General features: G+C 33.8%; 1 protein-coding gene across 2 annotated transcripts; it reads left to right on the top strand.

Annotated features, from left to right (window-relative positions):
• Nucleotides 1-310: 310 nt before the first annotated feature.
• LOC115697202 (homeobox-leucine zipper protein ATHB-14) lies at nucleotides 311-7,181 on the top strand. 2 transcript variants are annotated; one of them, XM_030624115.2, is made up of 19 exons: nucleotides 311-1,152; nucleotides 1,274-1,539; nucleotides 3,194-3,353; nucleotides 3,448-3,563; nucleotides 3,655-3,745; nucleotides 3,838-3,933; nucleotides 4,035-4,148; nucleotides 4,257-4,340; nucleotides 4,419-4,574; nucleotides 4,654-4,728; nucleotides 4,808-4,914; nucleotides 5,028-5,214; nucleotides 5,299-5,487; nucleotides 5,585-5,665; nucleotides 5,755-5,889; nucleotides 5,985-6,307; nucleotides 6,385-6,499; nucleotides 6,587-6,736; nucleotides 6,821-7,181. In XM_030624115.2, the coding sequence occupies exons 2-19, from the start codon at nucleotides 1,316-1,318 to the stop codon at nucleotides 6,965-6,967; spliced, it is 2,550 nt and encodes an 849-aa protein (XP_030479975.1). In that variant the 5' UTR covers nucleotides 311-1,152; nucleotides 1,274-1,315; the 3' UTR covers nucleotides 6,968-7,181. The 2 variants fall into 2 exon arrangements, with proteins under 2 accessions (XP_030479975.1, XP_030479976.1); XM_030624116.2 differs by having other exon boundaries at nucleotides 1,279-1,539.
• Nucleotides 7,182-19,665: the final 12,484 nt, after the last annotated feature.

The following is a 19,665-nucleotide window of genomic DNA, read 5'->3' on the forward strand; positions in this document are numbered from 1 at the left end:
TAAAATGTATGTATGTATGTATATACACTACAACCCCTTCTTTACACGTATAATACTTTTGGTATGTATGAGTATGTATGACCAATTACATCAATGATGCTTATGTTATGTATGATGATGATGATGATGCAAATGGTCCACACCATAAGTCCTCCTCTCCATACTATGTGCATCAATACAAAATAATACTTACTATTACTGTTGTAACCATTATGGAGTGAGAAGCTGTACAGTAGTACACTCTCTTGTCTATTATTTTTCTATTTATTTATTTATATATATATATGTGTGATGAAAGAAAGAGAAAAATTAAAAAACAAAAGAAGAATTGAATCGTCAAAAAACGTCTCCTCTGATATGTCTGTCTAACAGAGTGGCTCATATCAGCAGCAACAGTAGCCCAGTAACACAGCAGCAGCAGCCTCTTCCTATTTATTACTCCTTTTCCTTTAATTCTTTCTCTTTCATTTTTCACATCACACAGTTATATAAACAGAGACAGAATATTATATTATATTATATTATATCATATCATATCAGTATGTGTATCCCTTGTGCTATTTATATAAAAGTGCAAACTTTTTCAGATTAATCTTTGGGAAAAAGAAAAGCCCAGAAAAAAAAAAGGCAAGACAAGGGTAGGAGAGGAGTAATGGATTAGCATTGGCCACCTGGCTTTTTTCATTTTCTATTTTTCTTTTTTTTTTGATTTCTTTCTCTGTCACAATATACAAAGCCACAAACAAAGAAACATATATTTACACAAGCATTCTTTCTTTCTTTGTTTGTTTCTCTTTCTTTCTCTTTCTGTGGGTTGGTGTTATAGAAAAATTCTCGAGATTGGCGTCTGAGATAAAGACCATCAACTAGAGAGACTTTACATAAAACCCTTCTCCCCCTCTTTCACTGTTTCAAAAACTTACAACTTTGCTCCTTTCATTCATTTTTCACTTGGGTTTTAAGAGAGAAAAGCCAGATATTTAGAGAGAGAGCTTTTGTGTGTGTGCTTCAGAGAGAGAGAAAACTTGAATCAAGAGCAAGCTGATGAAGGAGTGTGGAGGCTCTCTTGGTGAAGAGAGCCTACCCCGTGAGAATATATTGAAGAACAATACAAACGAAGAAGAAGAACAGTTGATAACTCAAACTTTCTAAGTAAAAAAAAAAAAATCTCTCTTTATTTTTTTATTTAATTTGTCTAGAAAGACTTAAACTTTACTGGTTTTTTTTTTGTTGTTTTTACTGATTCTGTTCTTTTTTCTTTTGGGGGTTGTAGTTTAGCTCTGGTTTTGTAAAAGGGGTGGTATTGTATCGTTAGATGGCTCTTGTGATGCACAAGGATTCACCAACAAATAATTGTTATAAGCAAATGGATAATAGTAAGTACGTGAGGTATACACCGGAGCAGGTTGAGGCCTTGGAGAGGGTCTACTCGGAATGTCCAAAGCCTAGCTCTTTAAGAAGACAGCAACTCATTAGGGAGTGTCCTATTCTCTCTAATATTGAACCAAAACAGATTAAAGTTTGGTTTCAGAATCGCAGGTAATTTCATACACATACATATATGTTTGTATATAAAAGAGTTCTTCAAACACAAGATCAGTTCTTTCTATCTTTCTTTCCTGTTATTTATATGAACTCTTCATTTTAAATCATAAAAACTGTTGCTTGTACAGCTATTTTGTTAATTGTCATTTTCTGTGGCTTCTTGTTTTACACTTGCCTACATTCTAATTGATTTTTGGGTTTCATTTTCTGGTGTCCTTTTCTGAAGTTTTGAGTTCATTATTCTGATACATACATATATGTATATATAATATACCATAATATTTTTGTCAACTGTGATTGCCTAAAGTGTCATCATTTCGTCTTATTTTTGATCTTATTTTGAAAGCAATGTGAGTAATCAACTCCTGGATCTATCTCTTCTATTGGGTACATCAAAGATGTGTAGATGTGTGTGAAAAGCATAGTTTTTTTTTTCTTTTCATTTACTATTTTTCCTGTGAAGTTTCTTTGGAATGTGTTTTTTTGTCTCCCACGCTCCTTTCTTTTCATAAAAGTAGTCATCTTTCTTTCTTTTTTTCTTCCCATTTTTTATACTCTAGTATCGATTTAATGCTAAGAATTTTATGTAATAATATATTATTCTCTAGATTTCTTTGTAAGTTTCAAGAGATTTTCTTTTTATGCGTGAGTTTTGCACTCTTTTTATGCTTGCAGCCTGTTATGTGTGGTTTTTAGCTCAATGAAAAAGGATTTTTGTCCATTTCTTGTGGACAACATTGATTTTTTATTCTTCTCCCTTTTCTCACTTTACCTACTTTTTTTTTCTTTAATAATAGTTAAATCTCTTTCTACCTTCTTTCTCTCCTCATTTATGGATTTCTAGGGAAAAGCTTTTGTTTTTAAATGTCTGACAATTTCAACTGAAAAAGGGTTTTTGTTGCCATGATCTTTTTTCTAGTCTAAATGAAGGATTATGATTTATGACAGCGAATTTAGTGGGCTTTAGCATGCCTTCACTTGTTGCTTTCTCTCCTATTTCAATTAGGTTTTTAATGAATAAAATAATGCATCTGTAGATCTCAGTTTTCCATTTAATGGCAGTAGTAATGTGTAAGCTTTGGAGAAAGAAATAATAATTATAATAATAACAATAATAAAACAAAAACAGTGATGATTATGATGTGTGAGGTCTCCCAGAACATGGTTTGGCTTGTTAATTACTTAAACTCATTTTCTTGGGATGATACGTTCTTGCCTCTTAATTTGTCACTTTGTTTAATGAATTCTAAAAACTTTGGTAGCCAAAGACTAAAAAGTTCAGTTTCTTTTTCCTAATTTCAATCATGGTCAGCTGTATTTTTGTCGTTTTCTGCTTCTTTATTCTTCTTTTCTTTATATTATAAAAATGGGGGCATTAGTCAGTGCAACCTATTTTTGCCCATTCAGTGATATGATAGCATAGTAGTAATTTTGGGACCCCTTATTGTTTTAACTTGATTTTTATTAAATCATTATAATATAATTCAAAATTAAACAAGTTAACAACTTTGTTAATGCATATGTACTCTTTAACAACATTGCTTATGACAGTATTTTAAGTTAACTTTCAATAAATGACTGTCTTTTTTAGCTTTCAAGTGATGAGTGATTCTCTAAATTCTTATGTTTTTGTATGCTCTTTCGGTAGATGTCGCGAAAAGCAGAGGAAAGAAGCCTCTCGACTTCAGACAGTTAATCGAAAACTGTCTGCTCTGAACAAGTTGTTGATGGAAGAGAACGATCGTTTACAAAAACAGGTCTCACATTTGGTGTATGAGAACGGATTTATGCGAAATCAACTGCACACTGTAAGAAGTTACACAAAATTCAGTCTTTGCTTGATGAGGTTTATGCTTGTGACATAACTTTCTAATAATAGTAATGTTTTATCATTCTTAATAGGCATCTGGGACGACCACAGACAATAGTTGTGAGTCTGTGGTCATGAATGGTCAAAACCAACAACAACAAAACCCAACACCTCAGCAGCCCCAGAGGGATGCTAACAACCCAGCTGGGTGAGTAATTTGTCATGTTAAAGTTTATTGCTTTATTACACTATTTGAGTATTTTGGTTTAAGTAATTTCTGAACTTTTTTTACTTACCAGCCTCCTAGCTATAGCAGAGGAGACCCTGGCAGAGTTCCTGTCTAAGGCAACTGGAACTGCTGTCGACTGGGTCCAGATGATTGGGATGAAGGTATATACTCGAAGCCTACACCGTACCGTCTCTTACTTAAATGAACTCAAATTTCATGCCATGTTTTTAATTTGTAATGTGTGATTTTGTAGCCTGGTCCGGATTCTATTGGTATCGTTGCTGTTTCCCGCAACTGTAGTGGGGTAGCAGCACGAGCTTGCGGTCTTGTGAGCTTGGAGCCCACGAAGGTACTTTTATCTGTTGCTAATTGTGATCTCTTCTACTGAATAGTACAAATAATTACCCTTTTCTTTCTCTGGTCTAACACGATTTTAAAAATTGACTATAGGTCGCTGAGATTCTCAAAGATCGTACATCATGGTATCGCGACTGCCGTTGCGCTGATGTATTGAGTGTAATTCCTACAGGAAATGGTGGAACCATTGAGCTTGTATATATGCAGGTATTAACATAAGCTATTCTTACAAAAATGTACAAGTTTATCTTTTTATGAAGGTTCTATTCTATGATTAAATGTCATATTTTACTAACGAAAGTTTCTTCCCACCAGACGTATGCACCTACAACATTAGCAGCAGCTCGTGATTTTTGGACACTGAGATATACAACTAGCTTGGAAGACAACAGTATTGTGGTAAATATTTTTACTAAGTTTGAATTTTGTTGTGTTGTATGTACATATTTCTTACAACGTAAAACTTCTATATTGCAGATATGCGAGAGGTCATTGACTACTTCAACTGGTGGTCCGACTGGCCCTCCATCTTCATGTTTCGTAAGGGCAGAGGTGCTTCCTAGTGGATACCTAATCCGACCCTGTGAGGGTGGTGGCTCCAGTATTCACATTGTTGATCATGTCGATTTAGACGTGAGTTCCAAACGAATCCGAACTTTCTTAATTGTTCCATTATTTTTACTTAGAAAACTCAACTGTTTTTCTTTTTCAGGCTTGGAGCGTTCCTGAAGTTCTCAGGCCACTCTACGAATCATCGAAAATCCTTGCTCAGAAAATGACTATTGCTGTAAGACCAATAAATTTTGTTTGTTTATTGATAGTTGTGGTCTTTGTAATTTATGTTTGACTTTTGTTTCTTCTGTTAGGCTTTGCGCCATATACGACAAATCGCTCAAGAAGCTAGTGGAGAAATACAGTATGGTGGAGGCCGCCAACCTGCTGTCTTAAGGACATTTAGTCAGAGACTCTGCAGGTAAAATCTTTCATCTGTAAAAGCAGTAAGAATTATATATATTTTGATTTAACTTGCTTTGTTTACTTTGTATTGTTCTTCATTGGTTGGTACTTCTTTATGCATGGTTATAGGGGTTTCAACGATGCAGTCAACGGGTTTACAGATGATGGGTGGTCGCTTTTAGGTAGTGACGGGGTTGAGGATGTAACCATTGTTGTCAACTCATCTTCAAACAAGTTTCTCGGTTCCCAATACAACGCATCAATGTTTCCAACTTTTGGAGGGGTGCTGTGTGCCAAGGCATCGATGCTACTTCAGGTATGTTCAACTTACTGCTTTAAAGTCTTTGTCTCTGCTGTGGATTGGTTTTGACTCGATGTTCATGTCTCTGTTGTGAATCAGAATGTTCCTCCAGCTTTACTTGTTCAATTTCTGAGGGAGCATCGATCTGAATGGGCTGACTACGGTGTTGATGCTTATTCTGCTTCATGTCTTAAACCCAGTCCTTATGCAATTCCTTGTGCAAGATCTGGTGGATTCCCTAGTAGCCAAGTCAACTTACATCTCGCCCATACTGTGGAAAACGAAGAGGTAAGATCTTAGCCACTCGAAAGAAACTTTGCCTCGCCTATTCTTGTTATAATATTTTGTTTGGTATCTTAAGTTTACTTTCTGTAACTAAATGCAGTTTCTTGAGGTGGTTCGGTTGGAGGGCCAGGCTTTCTCTCCCGAAGAGGTTGCTTTGGCACGGGATATGTACTTACTACAGGTTTGCATCACTTCACAACTTCTTATTTTGTTGTAGTTTTTTATTTTCATTTTAATTTTTTAACACATCCCCGAACATGTTTTGGACAGCTTTGCAGTGGTGTTGATGCAAATGCAGTTGGTTCCTGTGCTCAGCTTGTTTTTGCACCCATCGATGAATCCTTTGCTGATGAAGCTCCATTGTTACCATCTGGTTTTCGTGTCATTCCATTGGATCCAAAGGCGGTTAGTAAAATTGTTCACCTTAATTCATTAATTTTCATCTGAAAGGACTTCCCTGTTGGTCTTAATGTCTTATGAACTATTTTCTTTTTTTGCAGGATACACCTGGTGCCACCCGAACACTGGATTTGGCCTCTACTCTTGAAGTAGGATCAGGTAGTGCCCGTCCAGCTAGTGAAGCCGACGCAAGTTACAATCTCAGGTCAGTCCTGACTATTGCCTTCCAATTCACTTTCGAGAACCATACACGAGACAATGTGGCTGCTATGGCTCGCCAGTACGTGCGCAGTGTTGTTGGGTCCGTTCAGCGGGTCGCAATGGCAATTGCTCCCTCTCAGCTTGGCTCACAGATAGGACCAAAAGCCCTACCTCAATCTCCCGAAGCGCTAACCTTGACACAGTGGATTTGCCGAAGCTACAGGTTTTACTCACTATATAAGTTAACAAAATGAAGCCTTTTCTTATAGAATATTCTCATTTCGGTTTTAATTGCTTTAGGATACACACTGGAGGAGAGCTTTTTCAAATGGATTCGCCGCCATCTGGTGATGCCATTTTAAAGCGACTCTGGAACCATTCCGACGCAATAATGTGCTGCTCTGTGAAAACCAATGTACTAACCCGAGCCTGACTCCAAACTCGTCTTTTCTTGATATCGAATTTCCAGCTGAACTTATCAAACTTGAAAATACAATTGCAGGCGTCTCCCATTTTCACCTTTGCAAACCAGGCTGGACTTGACATGCTTGAAACAACTCTAGTTGCCCTCCAAGATATAATGCTCGACAAGATCCTTGACGAAGGCGGTCGGAAGAATCTGTGCTCTGAGTTTTCCAAAATCATGCAGCAGGTAATTCAGATTCGTGGGGCTGTAGCCAACTGAACTGAGTACATCTTGTGCATAATCTAATACCCTTTTTTGTGACAATTGCAGGGTTTTGCTTATCTACCAGCCGGTATATGCGTGTCGAGCATGGGAAGGCCGGTGTCGTACGAGCAGGCTGTCGCGTGGAAAGTTCTGAACGATGAGGACTCTAATCATTGCTTGGCATTCATGTTCATGAATTGGTCTTTTGTGTAATGATTGAAGAACAACACCTTGGCTTATTATATATTTATCTATTATAAGTTATATATTATATAGCCTACTACTTCTACTACTACAAATATATAGTTATGACTTATGAACTGGATTTATTTCTATGAAACTCCTCCTTCCCATTCCATTTCCTGTATGTAACTTTATATTTTGGTTAAGTGGGGTATCAGTTTAATATAATATGGATATTTCTTTCTACTGTTTGAGAAACAAAATGTTAATTAGAACATATGAAAATGAATGAATCTTTTGGACCAAACTCAAGTCTAAATAACTTTTTTCAAACAAAAACTCTTTATTGTCTAATTTTGTCGTGGCATTTTGAAATTTTGGACCATGTTTACTATGAGTGAAACAAACTTAAAACAGTAATTCACAAAAACTTAAAAATAATAAAATTAAATTAGAAATGTTTAATGGGAACGTTATTCTTTTGTAATACTATATTCATTTTTTTCAAAGAACACAATACATTTTAATAACATGTTTTTTCCTTCATGATTAGTGAAAATATAAACCAAGAAAGTATGTAACAGTTTCAACCGAAAAAAAAAATACAGTATTAATTGAGTGAAACTAATAAAATTAATGGTGAGTTTACTTATATATAAATACACAATTGACATCTTCGATTGGGGGCAACATTTGTAGTTGTTAAAATACACAAATCATGTTAAAGTATTAGGGTGATTTTACAATACACTTCCTTAAAAGGGATCAACTGATACACCCTTGACTTGTTTCGGCATCTAAAAAAAATTTTAGTCTAATTTTTTTTTCATATTCATGTACGTTATAACTATTTAAGATAACTTACAAAATTTTAAGAAATTCCGAATAATTTATAATATAGAAAATAATGTTCAAATAACTTATTTTACACGCGTATAAAATAAAATAATCACGCGTGCAATACACTATTTGAACGTAGTTTTCGGCATATTAAACTTTTCTAAATTTCTTAAAATTTTACAGGTTGTCTTAAATAACTATAACATACATGACCATGAGAAAACTTTTGACTAAAAAATTATTTCGGGTACTAAAGCAAATCGGGATGCATCAATATATCCATTTTAAGGAAGTGCATTGTAGAATTTCCCAAAATATTATATTTTTTACTTTTCTCTCATTCACCTAATCTATATATTAATATAAAGGAAAGTACAAATGAGATGAAGTGGCATTCTATAATTATTTTTTGGCTATTTATCTATTTTATTAAGATTTTAGTAAATTTGTGTTTTCTTAATTTTGTGCATGTTGAATCATATGACTTCTTAATAATTTTGTTTTGGTAAAGTCCCACGTGGATTACAAATTATATATAGTGGTTATACTATAGGTTATAAATAACATATTTTTCATTTACTTTAATATGTTCAAAAAAAATTTTCTTTTTATTTGTATGGGTGATTGAATTAATAACTCAATCTTGCCCAATGAATTTTTTTTTAAATGAGTTATATATATTTTTTTAATTGGTCAAATTTATATAAATATCAAATAATTAGTATTTTGCATTTGAATATTTTTCTTAATTATTTATAATTTTTAAAATTTACTTTTTCATCTTATAATTACTTTCAATATATATTTTCTTAAAGCAACTTTTAATATATATTTTAATTAGTGTATATTTATATTTAATTTTTGCATTATACATTTTTATATAAGTTTAATTTGTCATATATTTTACATCTAAAAATAATCATGTTCAGTAACACGTGAACAAATTCAATAAAAATAAAACTTTTACATAAATTAGTTTAACACCGAATCGACTTTACACATAATAGGGTGAAGATATAGTAGGTTGGTACATATTTTGTGTGCACATATAATTATTCTAATTATTACTAAAAAATTATATATTTTCTTAACACGTACTTAAACTTTTAATAACTAATTACAATTTAAATATCATTTTTATTTATAATCGTCCTAAGTTTGGACCAAAATTATTTATAGCAAAATTGAGATTAATTTTATAGAAGTTTTATTATGTTTACAAACACATATTTTTAAGTAATTTGACATCATAAAAATAACTTATACATATTTGTAAATTTTTACAAATTTGTAAATTCTTATAGGTGTTTACAAATAATATTAATAAAAACAATTTATTATATTTGAAATTAATTATTTTTAATATAAATTAAAGAAAAAAACTAAACATGTTATTCAAAAAAAAAAAAAAATAGAAAAAAACTAAACATGACTAAAAATGTAATGTTTCCTTATTGTAAAAAGTAATTATTATTAACACCTTATGTTTTACAAAATAAATTGAATGATATCATGAACTTGAAATTCATCGAACTATTTTAGTGTTAGAATTATATTAGAAATTAGACTAAAATTGTTGAAGATAAATTTTAGAATTAAGATTAAAAGCGTTGGTCTAAAATCAAACTCAAAATATCATTATGTTTTATTTTACAAGATATATGGTCCAAAATTATATTAACTCTAATACAAAACTTACAAAACCGCGCAAAGCGCGGATATGTTACCTAGTATTTAAATAAAAAAAATTCTCCACACAACTCTAAAAATTAATGATTTTTCAAGTAAAAATAATAAAAAAAAAATTATGTGGTCATTATCTATATTGAGTAACATTTTACAAAATTAATCTTAAAAATTAAATTACAAGACCACACAATTCCTATTGGAGATGGTCTAAGAGTCTAATTAATTGAGAATTAAATTCACCTTTTAGATTGATGAATCCGAATAAAAATTAAAATAAATTGTTTACTTGACTAATAAAAATACACAATATTTATATTGAGGTAACATTACCGTAAGTTTTAAACATTTCCCATTCAGTAATCTCATTTTAGGAATCTAAAAATACCCTTAAATAAAGTTTTATTTGAATTTTTTCAAAATCCTACTTTGTTAAAAAAGAAAAATTGAAAGAGTACAAAGTAATAAATCCCATATTTTACTCCCATCCCTAAAAGTAAAACACACCATATATTTTAAACACTATAATGAAGTACTTATCCATCTTCATTATTGAAAGAGTATTGTTATTGGGCACCAGTGGTGCCTAACACTCTTAAGACGTGTCGTGTCTTATGATTGACTAACGATACTTTCTAAAAGTTATTATATTAAATTATATGAGACTCAATACTAAATTATACTAATAACTATAATCACACGTAAGAAAGTAATTAACACAATGATACTTTTTAGCATTTCTTTTACTGAAAATATAAACCAAGAAACTAATAATGTAACAAACAGTTTCAACCCAAAAAAGATTTTTTTTTTTTTTTAGAAAACCCAAAAAAATGTAACAGAAGCTCCAGAACAAGCTAATAAAATGAATATAAAAAACAATAAAAGAAAGAAATACTCATTATTATCTGTAATAAATAAATTGAAGGACCCCATTAATAATTTTAATTTCATTTAGGAAGATGACAATCACAAACGACGAAATTGATGGTCCTAAAGGGATCCCCTGACTGATGTCGTTTTCCAATACTCTTCAAAGCCTGAAAAAATAAAATAGTCTGACTTATGTTACAGAAAAGGGTCAAATTAAAAAATTAAAAAGTTTTTTATTTTTCTTAAACTGAAAAATAACAACAGATTTGACAGATGACAATAAATTTTGGGGACTTTAACAAGTAGAGATACCTACCTATTACTCTAAAATATTAAGGCTAGACAAAATCCATGTTCACCAACACATTATCTTTTGTAATAAATGAATGAAAAGGCCTCATTATGACTACTCCTATAATTGTTCTGGTTTCTTTTCTAGCCTTTTTTTATTTTCTTGACTTTTTAAGCACTACATAAATAGAAGTTTCAGAAGATAATGAAATTGGACATAATAATAATTATTATTATTATTTATATACATAAAACAATACAAGAAATCTCGTCCATAGATTTGCTAGAATAATAATTTTTAAAATATAATTCTATTTTAAAATGAACTTATATTGTTGTTTTGAGTTTGATTTGATCCAAACTATGAATTTTGTTTTTTTTTTTTAAAAATAAGCTCATTTATAAAATATTAGATCTCACGGTCGTTACAGCAAATGTTCATATAAATAATAGCAACATTAAAACAACCATATTAATTGTGGATAAAAATTTATTTAACCACGTTATGAGCTATAAAATTATAAGTTCTAACCGTAAAACAAAACTATGAATCTAGTTGATGAGTTGAATTTTGATAAAGCTTATTTCTCAAAATTTTCTATTCTTTAATTTGATCTAGCTGTTTTGATTGTAGAAGTTACTATTAGTTATAATGTTTCTCGGTAAGTATTTCATTTTTCTATGTCATTTTAATATGGTAATTGTTGGTGCAGTAGTTTTTTTTTCTTTTTTGTGAAGAAATGTATCCACTTCATTGGATTGGTAAAGATTAAGCACTTAGGATACAAAATAGAGGATAGGGAATAAGGGTCATCTCCAATCAAGACCTCCTCTCTATCTAAGCCTAAGGCAAATTTTGTTTAATTAGTTATGGGCACTAGTGTTTCCCTTTCTAGGAACAAAACTAAGTGAAACATGAGGAAAAAGAGATAGAGAATGATTAATATTATTAACAAAGTCTTCAATGAAAGCATTTGGTAGCTGGGGATTTTGTATGTGGTCCACCAACACATTACAATCAGTTCCTATTTGGTAGCTGGGCATAGTGTTGTTGCTCAGTTTTGATATTTGTTTTTGTGAAAGAAAAATTAATGGTTTAAAATATGATGTTGTACTGTTTTGATTTTGGTGGTGAAAAAAGTAACCTAATAGTTGAATTTGGATCTTTGTCTTAATAAAATAACAGTAATAATAAATTTGAATTTAGTCAAATATGTTAAGCCTTAATAGATTTTTGCAAAGAGTAACTAGAAGAAATATAATTTTTGAGGTATTCGTTTGTCATTATTCATTATGAAGTAAGTGATAATTATTTCTGAAGAAAGAATAAAAATAACCAATAAAAAAAAAAAAAGAGAAATTAAGATTTCATTCAATTAGAAAATAAAAAGTAAAAGAGGTTCTAGCGCTAGTGGTGGACGTCTGAGTCGTAAATTCATGTGATTCTAATTACTTTGTCAAAAAAATAAATCAAAAGTAAAAGAATATAACTAATAAAAATATTATATAAAAAACTAAGACTAAAATAATTCTTAAAAATTATTTAACTGTAACTTCATACTTAAAAATTTAAATTTAGTCGAATATGTTAAGTCTTAAAAGATTTTTGCAAAAAGTAACCTAGTAGTGGGAGATTTAACTTGATATTTGAGTCTTCGTATGTAATACCCGGAATTTAGAAATGGATTAGCAAAACCCTAACTAGATAATTATGTATAATAGAGGAATTATATTATTATATAGTTCAATATATGTGATTTTATATGAATTTTAATATATTAAAGACCCCGTTGGTGAGCCAGGGGCATTTTGGTAATTATGACCTGAGAAGGGTAAAATGATGAAATTAATTTAATTACGTGCTTAATAGAACTGTATTATTATATAGTATGCCTGTGTTGTCTTTTCAGGTGTGTTCTGACAGGTTAGTGCGGTATAGTCACAACCGGGAATTTCGGGCAGAACTGGATTCGGGCCCGAAATGTAAATTGGATTGATTATTTGACATTTTATTTGATGAATGATAATCTGAAATTTATTTGAAATTAATTGAGTATCGAATGACTTATTTACCCTTGTGAGGGTGTAGGTGTGAATATTAAGCTATGGGGGCATTTTGGTCATTTGACCCCTAATTACTATGTTTGATTAAAATTGATTTTTTGATGAGATGAAATGCAATTTTCTGGTTTTGTATTCCTCTTGGCCGACCCTTCCCCTCTCCCAAACCCTCTTGTGATTTCAAGTTGAATTTGAAGAAAATTAGTGTGAATTGGAGCTAATTTTTGGAGCTTGATTGTGGGGATTATTCTTGCTTAGTCTTGAGGTAGTCTCTACAGTTTTAATTGAGTTTCTAATTGATTTTCCTTGCTGAATTTTATGGTTTAATAGCATGTATAGTTGATGTGTTCTTGTGTATGCATGTTGTTAAATCTTGGTGAAATTGCATGATTTGGTTGGGACTTATGTTTGTTGAACTTGGAGTAAGATTTTAGGGTATTTTCTAGGTTGAAAATACATGTTTTATTTGGTCTTGAGCTGCTGGAAAATATTGGAAAGATGTTGGTTTTGAAGCTTTAGTTCAAGAGCTTGGATTTTATGAGTTAAAGTCATGATTTGTATTTAATTGTGGGATTTTGGATGCATGAGATATATGTTTTTAATCCTATAATATTTGCTAGCTGCTGTAAGTGAATTAATTGTGATTTTGGTTGTGAAAAGCAAGCTTGAGTTCATGGAACTCAAGCTTGGTGCTTTAATGGCACTTTTTGATTTTTAGTGCAATTGTTGGGTTTAAGTTGTGGAATATGTTTATTATGACATATATTGATGCTCTGGAAAGTTTGGGAATGTTTGGGGATGATTTGAGTGAGTTTTGGGGGTTGAAAGATTGAGAAATTTCGTGTTTGCCCATACAACCGGAATTTCGGTTGGAGTTCATCGGGAAATGCTGAATTTTGTTTCGGCCATAACTTTTGACTCGGGACTCCATTTGGGACGTTCTTTATACCGTTGGAAAGCTCTTTTTGAGATCTATGTGATTATCTGTATTTGAAATGCCATGAATTTATTTTATGAATATGAAATCAGGGGTTAACCCTATTTGTAAAAATCCCGGATTGTTTGACTAGGATTACCGGTACCTGGTTAGGAGCACCCGGGGATTCGGAATCTCTACCTTTGCGGGAAAATTGGTAAGACAGTAGTTGCACGTAGAGATATGCACGGTGGTGCTTATATTGAATATTATATTGGTGATAATTAGAAACCGAGATTAGGGTTATTACCCTAAAGTGAGCAGTTTAATGGCCTAGGGTTATTACCCTAGTAATTATTAATGTGTAAATGCTATGCCATGCTAAATATATTGTAATAAAGAATTATGCGCACAAGGCATAATTAAGTTAGACTCGGTAAATTAGTACCTTGAGTTTGATAGTAATGCGGTCTAGGGTTATTACCCTAGAAGCTATGTGAAGGTAAGAAAATCATGTACAATAATATTGCTAATCAAGTGAAAGCATGAATTAGGGTTATTAATCTCTATAAGTGTTATTTTGAGCATGCAATTATATGTTATATGAGAGACTATTTGGTATGTAATTTAGGGTTATTACCCTAAGATTCTATATGTTTTGTTATCTATTGAATACATACATATATTTCAAGAGTTATGTGCATAAGACATAACTTGGTTAGACCTAGTATATTACTAGGATAAACCACTGAAAGAACGTAATGTATGGATTACGTAAATATATATGAATAGGGTTATGTGAGCAAAGCATAACCAGGTTAGACTCGGTAATTATAATCGATATAAACCTTACTAAGGCCTTATTGTAAATAGACGTGTGAGCGTAACACGTAGGTCTATGCTACATAGACATATATAGACGTGTGGGAGCAACACGTAGGTCTATGCTACATGGACATATATAGGCGTGTGAGCGTAACACGGAAGTCTATAGCAAATAGACAAATAGTGCAGTGGCACCAATAATTATATGATAAATATATATGTTGAGACTAAGGGTTATGCGCTCAAGGCATAACCAGGTTGGACTCGGTAACAAGAACCGAGATGAACTGATCTAAGGCCTTATTGTAAATAGACGTGTGAGAGCAACACGTGGGTCTACGCCACGTAGATATAAATAGACGTGTGAGCGCAACACATAGGTCTACGCCACGTAGACATAAATAGGCATGTGAGCGTAACATGCAGATCTGTGTCACACAGACAAATTTGAATAGCATTGTTGTTTATATTGTATGATGAGCATATTATTGATATGTTTTATACTGTCTTGCTGGGCTTGGCTCACGGGTGCTCTACTGTGCAGGAAAGGGTAAGTCAGTGGCTAATCAACCATGAGTTTGATGAGCAAGATGAAGAATGTACATGTTCAAGCCATATCAGACCAAGCGGGTTAAGGGTCTATCAATGATGAACTTTTGAATTCTATTTTGCCGTTTAGGTCGGCTAAAAATAAATGACTTGTAATAGCGTTTGTAAATATTTTTGGGATCCCAACTATTTTAAAAGTTTTAAATATATTACAAGTTTATTTTCTTTCTGTTTAATATAAAAGTTTAAATTCTGCGCTATTTTGATTAATAATCCCGTTTAGGGGATTAGGGTTTCATAAGTATTTTGGGTAGCGTGCTTAATTATTTAGGGCGTTACAATTTGGTATCAGAGCGCCAAGGTTTTTAAACTTCCTGTAGACCGGCCGAACATGTACATTCGTCGTCAGAGATAAGCTCGACTCATGGTGCAGTAAGTATTGAGAGTAAATACTTGACTGTATGTGTGATCATCTGTTTACTGCTTTCCATTTTAGGCAGTATGCAAGCATCTAGAGTATGTATGTGTTATGTGATGCCATGCTATAAATGCTAATTGTTTATGTAAATATGTATGAGGTAAATAGATGAGTTAGGGTTTAAGGCATTAAGTGCGTAAGTGTGGTATTGGTGCTTAATTCGCTGGGGTTGTTGATTACACGGGTACTAGTAGTAGACCCTCTTTAATCATCTAGACCACAGGGCGAGTTAGTAGAGCTTGGTGTAGACCAAACCAATTCACTGCACTGCCCCCACCTCTGCGGAATCCAGGGAATTAATGCGGAGGTTGGCAATGCTAATCCTCCTGCTGAATGGCAGCAGATGTTTCAAGAAATGCGAAGTGTCATACTTCGTCAAGAAGAAGAGTTGCGACGATTAAGGTAACCGGCTGCCCCTGTTGATCAAGTGTTACCACCAGCACCTGTGCCAGTGGTGGGTAACCAGGGGTTTGTTATGCCGCATTGAGACTCGGTGTTTGAGCGGTTCGTGAAGCTGCAACCTCCAACTTTTCTAGGAGGTATTGACATAATTAAGGCCAAGCAGTGGATGAAGAGAGGACTGAATGCCACAATCAGTCAGGACTTGAAGGTTACCACTTCATATGACACTTTGTACAAGAAAGTGATAGAGCTAGCCTTAATTGTTGAGGAGGCTGAATAATCTGTAATAAATGAGCAGACCGCAAAGGATGCCGTCATGACATCGAATCCGCCTGCTAGTGGTAATGTCAGTAAGGGGACCGACAGTGGCAACCCTGATTACAAAAGGAAGGCTGAGGCTTTCGAAGTATCAGGGAGTAATAGAAAGTATCGGGGAAATTGAGGTGACCGTCAAGGTCACGAATCCTCTTTCAAGTCATATCTTGAATGTCCGAAATGTAAGAATCACCATCAGGGTGAAAGATGGGCCAAAGCTACGTAGTATACTTGATATAGATTATATGAATCGGACGTTCCAAGATTACCTGATTAGATGTGTGATCGTGTTTATCGATGACATCTTGGTGTAATCTGAAACAGATAAAGAACATGAGTTGCATCTCAGATCAGTTTTACAATGATTACGGGACAATAAGCTGTATGCTAAATTCAAGAAGTGTGAGTTTTGGTTATCCCGTGTCTCATTTCTGGGGCACATAGTGGATAAAGATGGGATCATAGTGGATCCGACAATAATTGAAGTTGTTCGGGATTGGCCAGTACCGAAGTCAGCTACAGAGGTCAGAAGTTTTCTGGGTTTGGCTGGTTATTATCGTCAGTTCGTTGAGGGATTTTCAAAGATTGCTGTACCCTTAACGGAGCTGACCCGAAAGAACCAGAAGTTTGTTTGGACTGATCGGTGTGAGAAAAGTTTTCTGGAGTTAAAGCGACGCTTGATTACCGCTCCTGTACTAACTCTTCCTTCAGATAAGGAAAAGTTTGTGGTATATTGTGATGCCTCGAGACAGGGTCTCGGCTGTGTGCTTATGCAGGTTGGGAGGGTAATAGCTTATGCTTCTCGGCAGTTAAAGGAGTACGAGCAGAGGTACCCTGCTCACGATCTAGAACTCGCAGCAGTGGTATTTGCGCTAAAGATTTGGCGGCATTACCTTTATGACGAGAAATGTGAGATATACACTGATCATAAAAGTCTAAAATACTTCTTTACCCAGAAAGACCTGAATTTGAGACAGAGGCGTTGGCTAGAGTTGGTGAAGGATTATGATTGTGAGATCCTTTATCACCCTGGTAAGGCCAACGTGGTTGCTGATGCCTTAAGTAGAAAGGGTCAGAGTCAGTTAAATACAGTGAAGCAAATCTCCCAGCAGCTAGCAAATGAGATGACTCGAGCTAAGATTGAGTTGGTTGTAGCGTAATTAGCTAATATTACCCTGCAATCTACTCTTTTGGAGCGAATCAAAGAAGCACAAGTGCAAGATTCAGATTTTAGAGGACATGCTACGGGCATGTGTGCTTGACTTTGAGGGATCATGGGTAAAGTACCTTCCCCTGATCGAGTTTTCTTATTATAACAGCTATCAGGCAACAATCGGGATGGCTCCTTATGAACTTTTATGTGGAAGAAAGTGTAGATCGCCCATTCACTGGGATGAAGTGGGTGAAAGAAAGTTCTTGGGTCCCGAAGCTGTTCAGAAAACAAGTGAGGCAGTTGATAAGATTAGAGCGTGAATGCTCGCGGCTCAGAGTAGGCAGAAGAGTTATGCCGATCCAAAGAGCAGAGATATTGATTTTCAGGTCGGGGACATGATATTTCTCCGAATATCTCCGATGAAAGGCATAAAACGCTTTGGGAAGAAAGGAAAGCTTAGCCCGAGGTTCATTGGACCTTTTGAAATCCTTGAGAGGATAGGGCAAGTAGCGTACAGGTTGGCTATGCCCCCAGCGTTGGCAGCTGTACATAATGTGTTTCATGTTTCAATGCTCCGGAAATATGTCTCAGACTCGTCCCATGTTCTGAGTTATGAAGCATTGAAACTTCAGCCGGAATTGTCATACGAGGAACAACCAGTGCAGATACTTGATAGAAGAGAAAAAGTCTTGAGAAGCAAGACAGTGGCACTGGTGAAAGTACTGTGGAGGAACAGTAAAGTAGAAGAGGCAACCTGGGAACTCGAGACGAATATGCAGCAGAAATATCCGGAGTTGTTCAGGTAAATTTCGGGACGAAATTTCTATAAGGAGGGGGTAATTGTAATACCCGGAATTTAAAAATGGATTAGCAAAACCCTAACTAGATAATTATGTATAATGGAGGAATTATATTATTATATAGTTCAATATATGTGATTTTATATGAATTTTAATATATTAAAGACCCGTTGGTGAGCCAGGGGCATTTTGGTAATTATGACACGAGAAGGGTAAAATGATGAAATTAATTTAATTACATGCTTAATAGAACTATATTATTATATAGTATGCCTGTGTTGTCTTTTCAGGTGTGTTCTGACAGGTTAGCGCGGTATAGTCACAACCGGGAATTTCGAGCCGAACTGGGTTCGGGCCCGAAATGTAAATTAAATTGATTATTTGGCATTTTATTTGATGAATGATAATCTGAAATTTATTTGAAATTAATTGAGTATTGAATGACTTATTTACCCTTGTGAGGGTGTAGGTGTGAATATTAAGCCATGGGGGCATTTTGGTCATTTGACCCCTAATTACTATGTTTGATTAAAATTGATTTTTTGATGAGATGAAATGCAATTCTCTGGTTTTGCATTCCTCTTGGCCGACCCTTCCCCTCTCCCAAACCCTCTTGTGATTTCAAGTTGAATTTGAAGAAAATTGGTGTTAATTGGAGCTAATTTTTGGAGCTTGATTGTGGGGATTATTCTTGCTTAGTCTTGAGGTAGTCTCTACAGTTTTTAATTGAGTTTCTAATTGATTTTCCTTGCTGAATTTTATGGTTTAATAGCATGTATAGTTGATGTGTTCTTGTGTATGCATGTTGTTAAGTTTGGTGTTTAATCTTGGTGAAATTGCATGATTTGGTTGGGACTTATGTTTGTTGAACTTGGAGTAAAATTTTAGGGTATTTTCTAGGTTGAAAATACATGTTTTATTTGGTCTTGAGCTGCTGGAAAATATTGGAAAGATGTTGGTTTTGTAGCTTTAGTTCAAGAGCTTGGATTTGATGAGTTAAAGTTATGATTTGTGTTTAATTGTGGGATTTTGGATGCATGAGATATATGTTTTTAATCCTATAATATTTGCTAGCTGCTGTAAGTGAATTAATTGTGATTTTGGTTGTGAAAAGCAAGCTTGAATTCATGGAACTCAAGCTTGGTGCTTTAATGGCACTTTTTGATTTTTAGTGCAATTGTTGGGTTTAAGTTGTGGAATATGTTTATTATGACATATATTGATGCTCTGGAAAGTTTGGGAATGTTTGGGGATGATTTGAGTGAGTTTTGGGGGTTTAAAGATTGAGAAATTTCGTGTTCTTTGCCCAGACAACCGGAATTCCGGTTGGTTCATCCGGAATTTCGGTTGGAGTTCATCGGGAAATGCTGAATTTTGTTTCGGCCATAACTTTTGACTCGGGACTCCATTTTGGACGTTCTTTATACCGTTGGAAAAGCTCTTTTCGAGCTCTATGTGATTATCTGTATTTGAAATGCCATGAATTATTTTATGAATATGAAATCAGGGGTTAACCCTATTTGTAAAAATCCTGGATTG

Source organism: Cannabis sativa, chromosome 7 (genome assembly GCF_029168945.1).
Source record: "Cannabis sativa cultivar Pink pepper isolate KNU-18-1 chromosome 7, ASM2916894v1, whole genome shotgun sequence".
Lineage (NCBI taxonomy): Eukaryota > Viridiplantae > Streptophyta > Magnoliopsida > Rosales > Cannabaceae > Cannabis > Cannabis sativa.